General features: G+C 42.1%; 1 protein-coding gene across 1 annotated transcript in view; it reads right to left on the minus strand.

The window, feature by feature from the left end:
- The window catches only part of bin3 (bridging integrator 3), a 45,252-nt gene that overhangs the window by 9,491 nt on the left and 19,019 nt on the right, over positions 1 to 16,742 (minus strand). Inside the window, exons 6-7 of the mRNA XM_017467638.3 lie at positions 12,537 to 12,577; positions 1,886 to 2,027 (exon numbers count right to left, since the gene is read on the minus strand). Of these exons, the coding sequence (XP_017323127.1) occupies positions 1,886 to 2,027; positions 12,537 to 12,577 (183 nt within the window). The remainder of the gene's footprint in view (positions 1 to 1,885; positions 2,028 to 12,536; positions 12,578 to 16,742) is intronic.

The following is a 16,742-nucleotide window of genomic DNA, read 5'->3' on the forward strand; positions in this document are numbered from 1 at the left end:
GGTATTTAATCAGAAGCTTGTTTAGTGCTACTCTACGGCCCTGATGAAGCCCGGTTTCTCGGTGTGTGTAGGTGGTCAACGCATATATTTTCTGCACCTAAGCCTTTTGTGCGTCTATGTGTTGACACACTACTGAGTGCATACATATACATAGAGTGACCTCGCGGCACCCGACTCGGTTTGCAAACGCTCGTTCGCTACTACAGTGTCTCCGAGTTAGTGTTTACATGCGCGCACACACACACACAAACAGACACACACACACACACTAAACCTAATTATCTGGCTCTGTGCGTGTGCTGGAGCCTCTAAAGTGCAGCAGCGGAGTTGAGAAGCTGCTTCTCTTGCGTGGGTGCTCGAATGCATCCATGTGCTCTATTTCTGTAAAGGCTCCAGTCAGCACTTGTTACGCTGCGCTCCGAAAAAACACCGGCGGCACAGCGGAGCCCAGCAGAGACCGGTATCGGTCTCGAGAGCCCCGATGGGGCAGAACACACACCGAATCCTGCTCTATACGAGGACCGATACGGCTGGATCGGAACAACCTCTACGAAGACACGAGCCGAGGAGCCTGTAGCGCAAAATACGGATTTCCTATTGAAACGAAAAAAATTAAAAAAGAGAGACCGGCCTCTAAAGCTTCCGATAAAGGAATTTAAAAAGAAAGCGTGCTTGCAATTAATCGTCACCAATTACTTACTATATGCAATATAATTAGAGAGAGCGAGGAGGGGAAAAAAAGCAAGACAAAGTAGTAGCTAATCATCACTAATGAAATCTGGTTATCAACGATACATTAGCAACACTGATACGTGCAACCAAATATTCGTAGTGTTCTCATGGACTCTCGGTAAGTGATAAAGCGCTGGATGAGTGTTTATTTTCCTGTGTGGATAAGTGACATTTGAACTGAGACTTTCCTCAATTCTATTAATTAAAGAGTCACATCCAAATGATTCACATGAATGATTCACATGAATGATTCTTTAGGCCAATCCTATAGGTCGCGTGGTCCAACTTTTCTTCAGGTCACGGGCGGTGTTCGAATTATACATTGACTTTCATGGGGCTCAGCTTTTATCAGTTTGCACAGATTATCTAGTTGGTATAACGCAGATGCGTGCTTCAGTGAACCGCTGCGCTGTATCCTTAAAACAGCACATGAACACGACACTTTAAATGCTTTACGCAGTGCTGTTCAGCTTTATGTGACAAACAGCACCATGACGCCATCCTCAACATACTCGTCTTTTCTTGCCAGTAAAAAAAGTGCCTCATGTCTGTTCGCTCATGACGTCACCAGTGATAAATGTGTTAAATCGGGAGTTTTATTCCATCACCAACCTAAAAAATACACGCCGTGAGTAACGTCTATGGTTTAACTGACATTTTTGTGGTCGTTAAATATTTGTTCAAATGCCATTTTAATTAACAGCTTGCTTCATTCACACTCGAGACTTAAAGTGACCTCAAGACAAGAGGTAAACTTCATCTTAATCGTTTCACTGTAAACATGTCACGTCGATGAACTGTGCGGGAAATTTATGCTTGAGGTACAACTTTATTTACATGGCGACATTTAGGTTCCAAGAAAAACCGTCTTTCAAACACGGTGTCTTCCGTGCTAGCGCCACTACACTCGGCTCGTCGAGTGCACGGTGGCGTGGTAGCGTCTGAAGGTAACCCCCTGAAGCATGGGGAGAACATGCGAGCTGTGCGCACACAGGGCCGCAGTGAGAAACGAACCCCCAACCCAGGAGCTGCGAGGCAAACATGCTAACCACTAAGCTACCATGCCCCGCCCCATAAAAAAAACAAACTGTAAGCGTTTTGTAATGAAACAAAACAGTTTGTGGTGTACTGGGGAAGTCGAAGCTGCTTGTACCTGATGAAGTTTGACCATGATGGGTCCAGTCTTCTCCTTCTCCTCATATTTCTCCACTTTAGCCTGCAGTCTCTTATAATCCTGCAAGGCCTGCTCTCGCCGCTTCACTGCCATGTTGAGACTAGGGAACACACTGCTGTACCTGATACACACACACACACACACACACACACACACAAAGTTCACATTATGCAGAGCTGCAAAGAATCAAGAGCAAATTGTGGACTATATTATATATACATATATTAAAAAAAAGCTATCCAACACCTATCACATTGTGAAAAACTAATTGCCCCCTTAAACTTAAAATCTGATTGTGCCACCTATAGCAGCAATAACTGCAACCAAACTTCGCTTTGGATCACTGCCTTGCTTCATAATCCAGTTGCGCTTGAATTTCAAAGACTGTAGACATTCTCCTTTCGGATTTTCTGGTAGAGAACAGAATTCATGTTTCCCTCAATTATTGCAGGTTGCCCAGGCCCTGAAGCAGAAAAGCATCCCCACACCATCACACTACCACCACCATGCTTGACCGTAGGTATGATGATCTTTTTGTGGAATTCGGTGTTTGGTTTACACCAGATGTAAATGGTACTCCTGTCTTCCAAACAGTTCCACTTTCGACCCGTCAATCCACAGAACATTCTAAGATCATCAAGGTGTGTTTTGGCAAAATTCAGACAACACTTAATGTTCTTCTGGGTTAGCAGTGGTTTTCACCTCGCCACTCTTCCATGGATGCCATTTTTGCCCAGTGTCTTTCTGATAGTGGAGTCATGAACAGTGACCTTTACTGATGCAAGAGAGGCCTGTAAGTCCTTTGATTGTCCTTGGCTCTTTTGTGACTTCCTGGATGAGTCATCGCTGTGTTCTTGGGAGGAATTTTGGAAGGTCGGCCACTTCCGAGAAGGTTCACTACTGTGCCGAGTTTTTCCAATGGAGATAACGTCTCTCACTGTGGTCCTTTGAGTCCCAGAGCCTTTGAAAATGCATTGTAACCCTTTCCCAGTCTGATGTATTTCAATCACCTTCTTCCTCATCATTTCTGGAATTTCTTTCAACTTTGGCATCGTGTGTTACTGAGTAAGACCTTTTAACCAACTTCATGCTGTTGAAAAAGCTCTATTTAAGTGTTGATGTGATTGAACAGGGTTTGCAGTAATCAGGCCTGGTTGTGTCTAGTCCAGCTGAACCCTCAATGCGAATGCAGTTTCATAGATTTGGGGTTAGTAACTATGGGGCAAATACATTTTCACACAGGCCCAGTTGGTATTGGATAACGTTACTGCGTCAAATAAATCACATTATCGTTTAAAGACTGCATTTTGTGTTTACTCAGGTTCCCTTTAACTTATCTTAGATTTTGTTTTAATGTCTGAAACAATTTAGTATGAGATGTACACAAACAGAGGAAATCAGCAAATACTTTTTCACAGCAGTGTGTACATACATACACATATATATATATATATATATATATATATATATACACACATACAAAAAGTAATACTATTACAAAAAACAAACATCTCCCTCAAGTTGACTCCTCAGTAAAGTTTTCCAGCTCATTTATTGATTTCCATCAAGTCTTATACAATTGAGCACACATACGTTGAAGTTTTCGATGAGCCGTGCAGCGATCGTGTCAGAGATCGATTGCCTGATCGTTGAAAGTCAAGCTCTTGCATATAGAGGATCGTTCGACAGAGCTTTGACCTGGAAAAACGCTCAGACACTGCTGACCTTGTTTCAGCATTATCGCTTAATTAAAGGAGCGAGGAAGACGTGTGATTAATTGTTTCTTTTCCAGAAGAAAATGAGTGAAAATACTGCTATCGGGATACTAAAAATAGGACGGGAAAAAAAAGAAAAAAAAAAAACCAACAACTTCGGGCTGTAACTTAGCAACAGGAGCGGGTGGTTTGGTTCGAGGCCTGACTGTGCTCCTGCTTAGCACTGCCAAGAACCGTCAGGGAAGCAGTACAAACACGTGAGACTCTTTCAGGCCAAAAACACAAACCCAACATCTAGAGAAAAATAGCGTTTCTATTATTTGTGCAAAGGAAACCAATAGGAATAACGAGAACGGAGAGTAAGGGCTAGTTTGGGGCTGTGGTTCATTATTCAATTAACACCACCACCACTTGAAAAAGCTGGATAAAAGAATTAAGGGCCTAATTAACAAAAAATGTCATTATGAAAACATTTAAGAGTTGTAGGTGTGGCCAAGCAAAAGCACAGAACTAACTAAAAACCAGTGCTAGTTTTTTTTCTTCTTCTTCTTCTTCTTCTTTTTGTGTGTGTTTGCTTGTTTAAACTTTTAACATCATCCTGGTATTGTCTCAACTGAATGACTAGCTCTTGTAATGATAGCGAATAAATAATGAGGTAATCCTCCTGACTATAAGTGGAGTAAAGGTAATTAGAATGCTCAGCACTTTTTTTTTTTTAAATGGATGAATGATAGCTGGAAGGTTTTAGCGGTTTCTACCACAAACCCAAAGGTGGAATTGTAATGTAAACAGAGCACATCGTTATGACATCAGAAAAAGTGCTCACCTAGAGGCAGAGAGGGCGGAAGACAGAGAGAGACAGCGACAGACAGACAGACAGACAGAGAGAGAGAGAGAGAGAGAGAGAGAAAGAGAGAGAGAGAGAGAGACCTGGCCCCAGTACGCTGGGTTTTGTTAAGACAAGCCCCGGATTGTTTCCCACAGGAACTAGAACAGGGAGCGGCACAATATCGTGCAGAACACGTCACCGTCAACCCACACACTCCCTTCAACACTACATCACCTTGGCCCACTTAACCGACTGTTCAGTCATGGGGGGTGGGGGGATAGGGGGGGATAAACAGTCCATCTCTCTCTCTAACTGTAATGAATACATTAAAAAGTAAAAATAAAAAAAGTTGTACGTGTTATAAACACAGTTATCATCATCATCATCAGTAATAGTAGTAATCAGGAGTTCATTTTTGTTCTTTTTTTTTTTTTGTTAAAAATAAAAAATATTTACTGCCTCCACTGTACCACTTATGTCCTAATCTTAAAAAATATCATCTGGTTATTTTCTGGTACATGAAAAAAAAAAAAACCCTGAAAAATTAAGGTTTTGTCACACAACTGTAGTTAAATTAAGCTCTTTATTATGGAGACAAACGTGTTTTGTTTTTTTTTTTTAAATTAAATTCCCCAGAGAATGTTTAAAACTCCTAAACACATACACTGAAAATACTGTTCCATAGATCCAACTTAACCCTGGTAAAAAAAAAAAAAAAATTGCCCCTGGTAGTAGTGTTACAACAACAACAACTATTATTATTATTATTATTATTATTATGGTCCAGTAATTCTTCAAAAATTGCCTCCATATCACACAATATCATATTTCTGTAAATATCACCCATCTGTAATTAGCACTACTTGCAGAAGTAGTAAATGTGTAAATGTGGCTTATACACTCAGCCCAAAAAAACCCACGATTTTCATCCTACCAAGTGAACGTGACTTGCTGCATGTGCAGATCTTCCAATGCCAGAAAATTACATAAGGACATTAACATCGAGACACACAAACACGAAATAATCTCAGTCCTAGTCCACACGAACATGGGTAAAACTTTAGTCCTTTTCCCAAATGTTTCCCATCCACATCAATATGCAAAAAAATGATGTACAGATGTTGCGCACTGGATGTCAGACCCATGACGTTACACCATTTCCACCATGAACAAAAACCATGCTTTCTTCCACACCACACCTAATGCAGAAAACCATAGACGTATGAAACCGAAATGCTGCCTTGGGTGAGGCTTCACACGTCCGTCGCGTTGCTCTTTTGATGAAACCGCTTGAATAGAATTTGGAGCCGCAATTTTTTTTTTATTTTTTTTTTTTCTTCGATTTTCTAGTGCAACATTTGGCTGTTGTGGTAAATGATGTGGTTTCGACACAAGAGAACAAGGGACTTTTTACAGGACAAAGCTCTGGATGAAAACACTGGTGGCTCATCCATTTATAAAATCAGACATTAAACAAATATTAATCTTCAGAAAACTCAAAAATCTACTGACATACTCAGCTTTTTTTATTTTTTTTGAGAGAGAGACCAACAATATATATTCTGAAGTCACTATTTGACAGATATAAGCTGATGTTCTGATGATTTCATTTACTTTCTAGGTGTTGCACATTCATGGAGCACTGGCTCACTGGCTCTTTTAACTCCATAAAGTTATTATTGCACAAAAAAATGACTAAAAATAGGAACTGCATCAAGTGCTATAGAGGCCCATTGGGACAGGAATGAAGCTGCCCCATGCTCGATGGGAGGTGCAGCAGACGAGACAGTTAATGACTGGGTTGCCAGATTAAAAATACTCCTAACTACCTACTCCATACTAACGTGCGAGTGCAAACAGCGCGCCTATGATGTACAGAAGCATTTCTATTGCAAGATATATTGGGTTGATTGAGAGGGGGAAAGGTGGATTATGTAGGGGATAATAAACGTACATCAGAACATACATCAGTTTCCCCGGTCTATTTGAGATGCTGTGTTGGAAATTTTGTTGGTAATCCTGCTTAATGATTAATCCTCAAATAGTTCAACACACAGCTTCTAGACCCTATAATGGATGACTGAAAGTTGCTGATTCTCAACTGCCTATTACAGGGTCACCCGAAAAATTCCCTAGATCGTAGCCTCTAGCGCAAGTCAAGTGTGATCAGCTTTCAATTTCATATTGCCGGAGGCCGTCTTCACTAAACGTCGTCCTTCCCCTCAAAATTCCATGGCCACGGGCCACTGCTGGCTCACAATGTGCGTGTTATTATTTTACGAGTAACATGATGGAGGAGTTTAGGCAGTCTGGTGCGGTGACTTCACAGTTTATTACCGTTTAATTGAGCTGTGTAAGAGTGGACTAGGCCGGGGCGCTTTTCTTCCCAAATTTTACCCAAAACCGTTGGTGTTTCTTGGTCATCGTCCTTAGACAGGGTTTGCTGCTGTTTTTCTGGAAAAAGACAACAATCTGGGCTAGACTGGTTCAACCCGGCGAGGGCATGGCCTGTCTGACTCAGCGTACACACACACACACACACACACACACACACGACTGGGCTCAACTTATAATAAAGTGTCCCGGTTCTCTTTCGATGTTTCCCTAGACATCAGTTGGTTCAACCAAAAAAAAAAAAACACAACACACACACACACACACACACACAGCACAACACAACAAACACACCAGTCAAGTGTATAATTTTACACTGGCTGAGGGTGTGGTGGCTGGTCAGAGTAGATTGAAATAGCAGCTGTGTAAAGGACAACATCAGGGCAATCACGCACACACACACACACACACACACACACACGTTTGTGAGACACTTGCATTACCTTGTGTATTATCAGAGCTAGGGCTGGGTACTTAAAATCAGTACAGAGTCTGGCTGTTCCGCTTTAAAAAAATGTAAAAAATAAAAAAAGTAGATGAGAACACTTCCCAGTGCAATAAACGCCTTCATCTGGGAAGAGAGTACATCAAAGCTGATGAAACATTTTATTAAACATGGGATTCTGAGCTGACGGGAGAGGAAACTGATGTGGTCTTCTGCTATTGCGGCACTTTTTCTCCATTCGGATGTTTGATGTGAACATTAACTGAAGCTCTTGACCTGGACTCGCGTGATTTTATACATCACGCTGCTGCCACGTGATTGGCCGATTAGATCGTTGCACAAACGTGCAGGTGTACAGGTGTTCCTAATAAAGTTGGCCCGAACCCGAGTCTGGACAACGTGACCACTACAGCAAGAGCCAGAGGAGGAGCAGGAGGGACGGTTCATCCACTTGTGAGGATCGGGAATGTCAAAAAGTGTCATGTTTGTCTTCCGCTCATCAAACGAAACACGACAAGGGTTTTTTTGTGTGTGTGCGTGTGTGTCTTTTCTCAGCTTGGAATTGTGATTACGACAACGGTTACAGTTTTTCTTATGGTTATGGTTCGGATGGACTGATGAGTGAGATTCAGAATCGCTTAATTCTTTTAAAACGAAGGCGGGTCCTATTCATCACCGCCCTGTTGGAGCGCACATTTCTCTGTTTTTGCTCCTTTTATTCTCATCCTCGCCCATGGGAGTTTACTCACTATTTTAAAGGCAGAAAGGATTGTTTCAGGAAACAGAGAACGCACAGAGGAGGGCGAGCTCTACCTCGGCTCTTGGGTATTAACTGAAAACGTTTAGCTTTTTCTGCTACTGTTTACAAAAAACATGTTTAGGTAATGCGATTGCCTTCAGCGGATTTAGATTAGATATCTCTAATGAATATCTCAATGTTGAGACACTTTAGATTAGAAATATAAACATCGACTATTGCTTAGTATTTAAAATATTCATAAAAATAAAAAATAAGCTCTGCTAACTAAGGGGTAAAAAAAAAAATATAAATATTCCAAGGACCAGTAAATCCTGCCTGCGCTCAATCTGCACATCATTCATGATCCTATTCATGATCATTTCGGTTACAGACACAATGTTTCAAAAATATCACACTTACGATAATTAAATCGTTCAGAAAGTTCTAGGTCGAAGTAATTTAATTTATACCACATCAGTGTTGCGTTCCCGATTCAGATCGGTCAGACGGGTGACTTTAATCCAAACCATGGGGTTTATATGAATACACTTGTTCTGATAGGTTATCGTTTCTATAGTAACGGGGATTCACCACGTAATCGAAGGGTGCGTTCAAGTCATGTCGGAAAGATCGTATTTACCACAAGGACGTAATTACGAACGGGACACTTGGGATTCGTGTCGCGCTCGAGTTTCCGAGTCGGGGGCGTGTCAGTAAGAAAACACGGTGGAATCGACGGACGCGACATCTGTAGTTGACGGTAAATTTGTTGAAATTGAACGCTCACTCGTCCCAGAAGCTGCTTTCGATTATTATGCGTTTGCTTTTTTTATTTACAATTTTTAAAAAACATATATAAAGTTTGCAGCGGCTTCATAAATCAATTAAAAACATTTTTTTTTTAATTAAAAAAAAAAAAAAAAAAAAAAAAAAACCACCTTGCTGCATTTATTTATTTATTTATTTATTTATTTTGCAGTTAAATTAAGAGGAGAAGGTACACCGCCATCTTGTTCCGACCAAAGTGACTTGAACGCAGTGTTAAGCTAATAATAAACTAACTTTAAGGTAAAAAAAAAATAAATAAAAATAAAAGTTTGTTAGTAAATAATGGAAGAAATACTATCGTTGATGTAGTTTTCTAAGTTCTCTAAGGAGATGTTTGTTTATTTAAATTTGTAACGGGACGGTTTCCCCCTCGGGTTTTGCACTTCACGGTTTCTCAGCAACATGGCAGGTTTTTTTTTTCCTCTTTTTAACTTCACCCGAGAGAAAAGGGAGGGGCTGGTGACGGAACGACTGCATAGCTGGATAAAATATGACGTTCAGTAGCACTTTTTTTTTTTAAAAATCGCAACTGTTAATAAAAACACTTATTGGAAAACAACATGCAGTGGGCTGCACCACTCCGTCACTGATCAATTTCCTAGAACAGCACACCATGCTGTCTTTCATTCTTCATGTATGTTCACTAGCACGCTCACTGGGCGTATCACAAGTTATTGACAACAATGTTATTGTTTGTTGTCGAGTCCTAGCGAAATCTTTGTTCGTTTTTTTAAGTTCCAAACAGAAATGGCAGGTTAATACATCATGTACATCAGCATTAGTTAGCACTATATAAAATGGAATTGAACACAAAATAACTAAAAAACAAAGGAAAAGAACGAGAGAAAAAAAAAAAAACGTTCATCGAGATAGGAAGGGAGTCTTCACGTGCGCGTTTGCAAGTTATTATAAAGTGTTATCGCGCAATCCCGTCTCGTTATCAGCCGTGTAATCAGCGTCTACGGTTTAGATACACAATTAAAGAAAGATAAAACGAATGGGGGGGGGGGATTTGCAAACAGGAAGATGAAATGTCAGGCGTTGACATTTCTCCAGTGCCGCAGGATTACAGAATTTTCAATCTAGCGAAGACTCGTTATTTATTACGTGTTAGAGAAGTTTCATTTAAAAATCAACCCCTTCAACTTCTATAATGTCCGTTTTAAACAAACGCAATGTGTAAATGTGTCTGGATACACCACGGGTGCGCACACACACACACACACACACACACACACACACACAGATTATTGTATGAATCCCATCAATGAGAGCTTCTGTTCCGTCTAATGTAACAAAGAGCAAACGAGGAAAAGGTCAGCGCCGGCGTCAGTAATGCACATTGTGAAGAGATCCAGCAGCGGTATGGAGTGCCGAGTCTGAGAGACACGCAGGGAAAGTTTGTTAGCCCGCAAATGAATCGTTGCATTTAGAGATTTTGATGGCTGAACAGATGGCTAAACCCATTAGAGATCCGACACCTTTTTTCTTGCGGCTCGCATTAAGGATGTCATTTGAATACATGAACGGCGAGCGGAATATAAATAATTAAGCGAGTCTGGTTCTTCGTACACTAATGGAATCTGGGCTTTCATTGTTTCTTAGCATATGGTTTGGTTAAGTGCATTTTGGCTCGGGACAGAAACAAAGCTGATGTTTGGACGCGTTGGATGGCGCTGGATGGGAGGTGAGATGGCGCTGACTACATAAGCGCAAAAGAAAGTTTTTGATAAAAGCCACGGATAGCGGCGCATCTTAAAAAGCCAGCATGCGGTATTTTATTATTATTTTTAAATATATGGAGTAACTTCCTCACAAAACAAGCTCTCACTCTCCTACCGGGGGAAAAGTGGTCAGTTTTAAATGGTCATGTCTCTCTCTCTTTGTGTGTGTGTGTGTGTGTGTGTGTGTGTGTGTGTTCGGGTTTGTCTTCCTGGGCCTGTCCTGATCTTTAAAGCCTTTTCTATGGACCTGGTGTTTGTCGATGAGTAAGTGGTAGTGTGTGTGTGTGTGTGTGTGTGTGTGTGTGTGTGTGTGTGTAAGTCTGGGCTTGGGGCCATGGTAAGAGCCTACACACATGTCCACCACACACCCACTGGCCAAAGGAAATGAGAACCATTCCGTCCTGCCACTGCACACACACACACACACACACACAGTGCAGAGTTTAGTCACAGATAACACAAATGCACATACACACAGATTTCCACCAATATGGAATAAAGTGAGTGTTTAATACAATTTTAAATCACACACACACACACACACACACACACACACACACACACACACACACACACACTAGTGAGTGACTAGTTTAGAACTTTTATAAAGATCTGAGGCAACAACGAGCAGCTCCTTATAAACAAATAGATAACATTCCTCCTTTCTCCGTCTAAATCCCACACACACACACACACACACACACACACACACACACGTGCGCACGAGTGCTCCAGAGCAGAGGCGTTTGTAAGGAGTGTCTCCGCTCCCACTCCTCTTCCTGTCGGCTCGTTAAGGTCTGCTTCCTGTTCCGGCCCCTCCCATGAGAGCAGGCACGAACGGAATAGCACTCACGGGGGCGGGAGAGAGGAGTGGAGGGGCGGACGGCCAAATAAACTTTCCTCCAGAAGCCCTCTTTCATTCACTCTCTCTCCTCTCCTCTCTCATCCGATCACTTACGTATGGGACAGCAGCTTCACTCACACACACACACACACACACACACACACACACACACACACACACACTTAATTCTTAACTTTTGTACCTACTCATATTGGCATGAAATCGCACTTTTTTCACACTAAATGGCCAGAAGTATGTGGACACCCGAGAATCACACCCATATGTGGTTCTTCCCCAAACTGTTGCCACAACGTTGGAAGCACACGGTTGTACAGAACGTCTTTGTGTGCTGTAGCATTACAATCTCCCTTCACTGGAACCGAGAGGCCCGAACCTGTTCTCCCATCTTCTGTGTTCGAATAAAGCTTGTAACTCTGAATTTCTGATCCCAACTCAACCTTCAAAATGGTTCCCAACTTCTGTGACCTCTGGACCCCTAGCATGTTTCGAACAATCCACATGTACCCCCCTCCCCCCCCTCCCCCCAACAACAATTATAGGCTATATATTTAAGTCATTTCTATACATTTCAACATTTTTTATCCGTTTATGATCTTTACATTTTATTGTTGGTGTGATATTTCATTTGACTCTCTGAATTATCTTTTATTTTATTGGTTTTATTAGGTTAATTTTAAAAACGTATCAAACTGTTCTTACACTTGATGGGCGTACGATATATTTGAATATGTTTTTAAATATTTAACAAAAAAAATGTACATAGAATATTAATTAAACAATTATAAAAAAAAAAAAAAATTTAAAAAATTTTTAAAAAAACTTTCCCAGCGACCCCCTGCAATTACACCTCTCGAACCCCGGTCGACAAACACTGCTTTAGATCAATAAACAGACACGTCATTTGGTCAAATCGGTAACACTGTTCACTTCTGATGAGACACTTAACGAACGTTAGCTGACTAGCTTGTTCAGACAAGTCCGGAGTTCGTGAATTGGGGCGTCTGCTAAACGCTGTAAACATAAATCGGGTTGAAATCCGAACCAAACGTTCATGAAGTCATGAAGGGGCAGAGAAAGAAATGGACACTCACTTTTTTAGAGGATCGATCACGGTCTTCTGAATCTGATTGACCTAAAGGGGAAAAAAAAACAACAAGAATAGAAACAATAAACAAGATGAAAAAAAAAAACTAAGAGGGGGAAAAGTATGCTAAGTGGCAACCTTCATATCAAATTACATTGATCATTAAGTTGAGCGGCACAACAAAACAATAGGCCCATCCTCTGCAGTGAAGTTAATTGGTAGCAGGATACAACACAGCCTGCCAAAAGAGCGCCGAGCCCCCTCCGAAAGAGACGGAGAGGGTGCGAGAGCGCCGCTGATGTCACCGCTTTATCGCGCTCGAGACCCTAAGGGGACGGACGAGGATGTGAATATTCATCAAGCGCCGAATTCAAAAAAAGACGGAACCGTCGGGGGATGAGACATGAAAGCGAAGCCCCGGCTGGATTTGAGAGCGCAGGAGAGGGTGGGACGCCCCGACAACATGAAAGTTCTTAGCAAACAAACATTTTTAACAATAACAGTTCAGATTCTCTTCGATGTTAAAGACGAAGGAAGAATTGGAGATTGGGGGGGGGGGGTTAGGATGGTGAACGCCTCGCTTGACCCTGAGGCCTTGAAAGTCTCTGACTCGGGTTGACGATTAAAATGATTTACGTTTACGCGTCGGGATGCGACGTCGCCGCGTCAGCCATCTTAGCCTGGTGAAAGGAACAAGCAAGCAGAGACACCAGAAGAGCACGTGAAGCTCATGAGGTGTCAGAGAACCAAAACAGAACATGATGTAAAATCAACACGTACGGGCTGTTTCATTAGCACGCAAACCTTTTTATTAAATGTGAACTGTCTCTATGGGGGGGATGGGGGGTGGAGAGAGAAGAAACAGGAGGACTGATGGTGGAGCTAGAGAGCGTTGAAGATGTGGAAAGCTGGGTGAAGGGTGTAGCGAGTATTCCATAAGGTAAGCGCAAAGCCTGAGGGCGTCGCTGAAGCACCAGCATCCGTGTGAATCAGAGGGCAAAAGATCAGCCCGACTCTCTTTCTCTCCCTTTCCTCTCTCTCTTTCCTTTACACACAGAGCTAACCCAAAAAAAGAAAAGAAAAAAAAAAAAAAAAAAAGCACAAACCCTGAAAATAAATCGATAACCCCCCCCCCTCGCCGTCATGGCCGCTAGTCGTTAACCACTAACCACTCGGCTTTGCAGGCCTTAAAGCCTTTTAAAACACGGACTTTAAAATATACACACTGTAGGCCTGGGTTGAAGCTGCCTTCATTACCATAACACATTTCTCCTCTCTCTTTCTATCTCTCTCTCAACCTGCCCTTGAGCGCATTTATAAAAAAAAAAAAAAAATCAGGGAAGAGAGGTTTCATTGTCTTTATTTAAAGCTAGCTTGATTTGGTTAGCCGTTGCACTGGAAGTGGATTTTGGTGCAGGTACGGCTTCTGATTCATGGAAGTCTCATTAACCATTCCGGCATCTTGGGGTAGCGATTCGCACGGGCGCAGCCAGGAACACGGAGCCGGGGAAAGAAAAAAAAAAAAAAAAAATCAGCTGTGCTAACATCTCTTGTCGCCCACGGCTAACGCATCACTCGCCTGCCAAGTGCCCATATACTGGAATAGCAGGCCACAGAGCTTAGCTGGAGAGAGCAACGCTGCCGAGAGTGTTCGCTTTAGTGAATCTGACAGTGGGGTCAGTGCAGCGAGAGCGCATTTGCATCACATCTGTTGTCTGAGAGATCTGCTTCGCAGCAGCGTGCGTTAAATCGAGCTGTACTTATAGCATGGCTCGCAAAGGTTGCTATATTCCCAGTGAATATATTTATTTTATTTTTTTTCTGTCTTCAACGAATAATACAAACGAGGCCAGGCATGCTAATTCATACCGAAAGGCCTCGAACGCTTAGATGTACACTACAAACAAAACCGTGAACATTTAACGGCAAATCCCAGCCAGCTCTACAGGACGGACTTGCCTTGCAACTGTTATTATTTAAATACGTACTTCCATATTTCAGCTGTTTGACGGAAAAGTACAGCTTTATATTCCTATCACGTCAACGCTTTGAGAAACAAACAAACAAGTTACCGAGTAACTGAAAGATCTTTTGGAAATTTTCGTGCTTGAACGCACTCTACGCTGGCTGACGGAACCACGAGCGGAACCAGAAACCAGAAACTGGCTGGGACTAATAGAGAACAGGAAGAATTTTAGTCCTAGACTAGAACTGTTCACGTGATAAAGGCGACGCCGACGTAGTCTGCGAGGTATATCCCGCAACACCGCATTCCTCCTGGTGTGAAGCGCATCAACCTTTCGCGGACGCGCTCTCAAAAGCCCGTCAGCTGTCCGGTCCTCCACGTTCTTGCAGAGGAACCGACTTCCCTAACAAGAACGTCCTAGAGAAAGTTGGCGTGAGACTAAAAGGAACACGTCCTACGTCCTTTTCATTTCGGCGAACTGGCTGTTCCACTGGCTGAATTTTATCTGCGGTTGGTTTTCAGGCGTTCCCCTTATCGCCATAGCCAGGGGTCGAAAACAGGAAATGCCAAGATGAAACCGTAGATGATGCATACATCATCTACATAAATCAGTACATAAATCAGCTGTATTCAGCAAGCTAGCCTATCAAAATGTCTTCTAATCAGACAATAAAAAATGTTAAATCATTAAAACTGCACAAGTACGCTGGGAAATCTTAAAGGTGCAGTCGTCAGTTGTTGTTTTTTTTTATTCCCTACTTGTGCAAACACCTGGAAGATCTGTAGAACGATTAAAAAAAAAAAAAAAAAACCTGTTTGGAAAACGGACCTGCGGTCCAGAACGCTCGCTTGTGATCGGACGTGCCTCTTGTTGGTCATTTTATAGACGCTCTACGATACGGGCCACGGTAGATCCTCGGGACGGATCTTCATGAACGTGGCCGTGAATCGTTCAAACGTCAAACCTATCTAACCGCTAGAGACCGACTCTTGAAAAAACAAACAAAAAAAGGACTAATCTTACCTAATTTGCCCTGAAATGTTCCTGTTTTTTTGGATTTTTGCCACATTAGATGAGAAGAGATGCCCACACACCACAGAATTTCCTCTGAGATTACCCGAGAACAGGAAACGTAACACTACAATGGTCCCTGAAGCAGGCCGAGCATCTGATCTTGTGCAATTTAAGACATTAAAAAAAAATTTCTCCGCTACCGTGGCAGGCCTGTAACCCCCTCTCAGCTGAGCTGCCGGGGTGAACGGGGTCAGCAGGTTGTATGGAGAGCGATTACTATACCCCCGTGTGCTTGTCAGTGCTATATGGGGTGCTTTAGGACTCCGATGATGATAAACAGCCGTAGAAATCTGGCTTAATCACTTGCAGTGAAGAAAAAAAAAAGACTTAAAATACTGAAGCTGGAATCTTTCAATAGTGCAGATTTATTTCGGTTTAGACGCCTAAGGAGCGTCGTGGGGAGGAGGAGGGGGATCTGTTGTGAGAAAACCTTACTCATACCCAATCTGCTAGAGGGTAACAGAGTTTATTTCAGCCAAAGTGAGAAACAACATTCGCATAAAATGTTTTCCGCTGCCAACCGTGAAGTACACGGCGAAGAGGATGTTGCGAGGCAGTATCGCGGTCCGTCTTTAAGTGAAGTACGTTTAAACAGGAACAGGATTAAGCATATTTAAAAAAATTTCATACGGAAACGTAAACGTACTGAATCGCTCGTCGTTCTTGAAACGAGCTAGTCAAGAGTTGAGCCGTTTTATGATCACTAGGTTAAACATTCCTAGCGTTCACTCCGTTCGTGTTTTGGAGAATTCAAAGCGAGGCGCAGTGGCGTGGGACTTTTACGACAGTCGCTGCTTCGTTAGCGGCGGTGCAAACTGTCAGTAATTACTTCTCGGAGCAACTGCTGATGCTAAAGGAAGAGGAGAAAAACTTTGAAGATCAACCAGGAAGCACAAAACGGGCACAGTTTCAGGTACGGTCGAAATTGAAAAGAAAATGAAACGATTAAATAAGAAGAAGAAGAAGAAGAAGAAGAAGAAGAAGAAGAAAAGAAAAAGAAGAATAAGAACAAGTAGAGGAGGAAGAAAACAAAAACAAAAAGAAGAAGAAGAAGAAGAAGAAGAAGAAGAACAAAAACAAGAGGAAGAACAAGAAGAACAAGAAGAAGAGGAAGAAGAACAAGAAGAAGAAAAGAGGAGGAGGAAGAAGAACAAGAAAAACAAAAAGAAGAA

Source organism: Ictalurus punctatus, chromosome 5 (assembly GCF_001660625.3).
Source record: "Ictalurus punctatus breed USDA103 chromosome 5, Coco_2.0, whole genome shotgun sequence".
Taxonomy (NCBI): domain Eukaryota; kingdom Metazoa; phylum Chordata; class Actinopteri; order Siluriformes; family Ictaluridae; genus Ictalurus; species Ictalurus punctatus.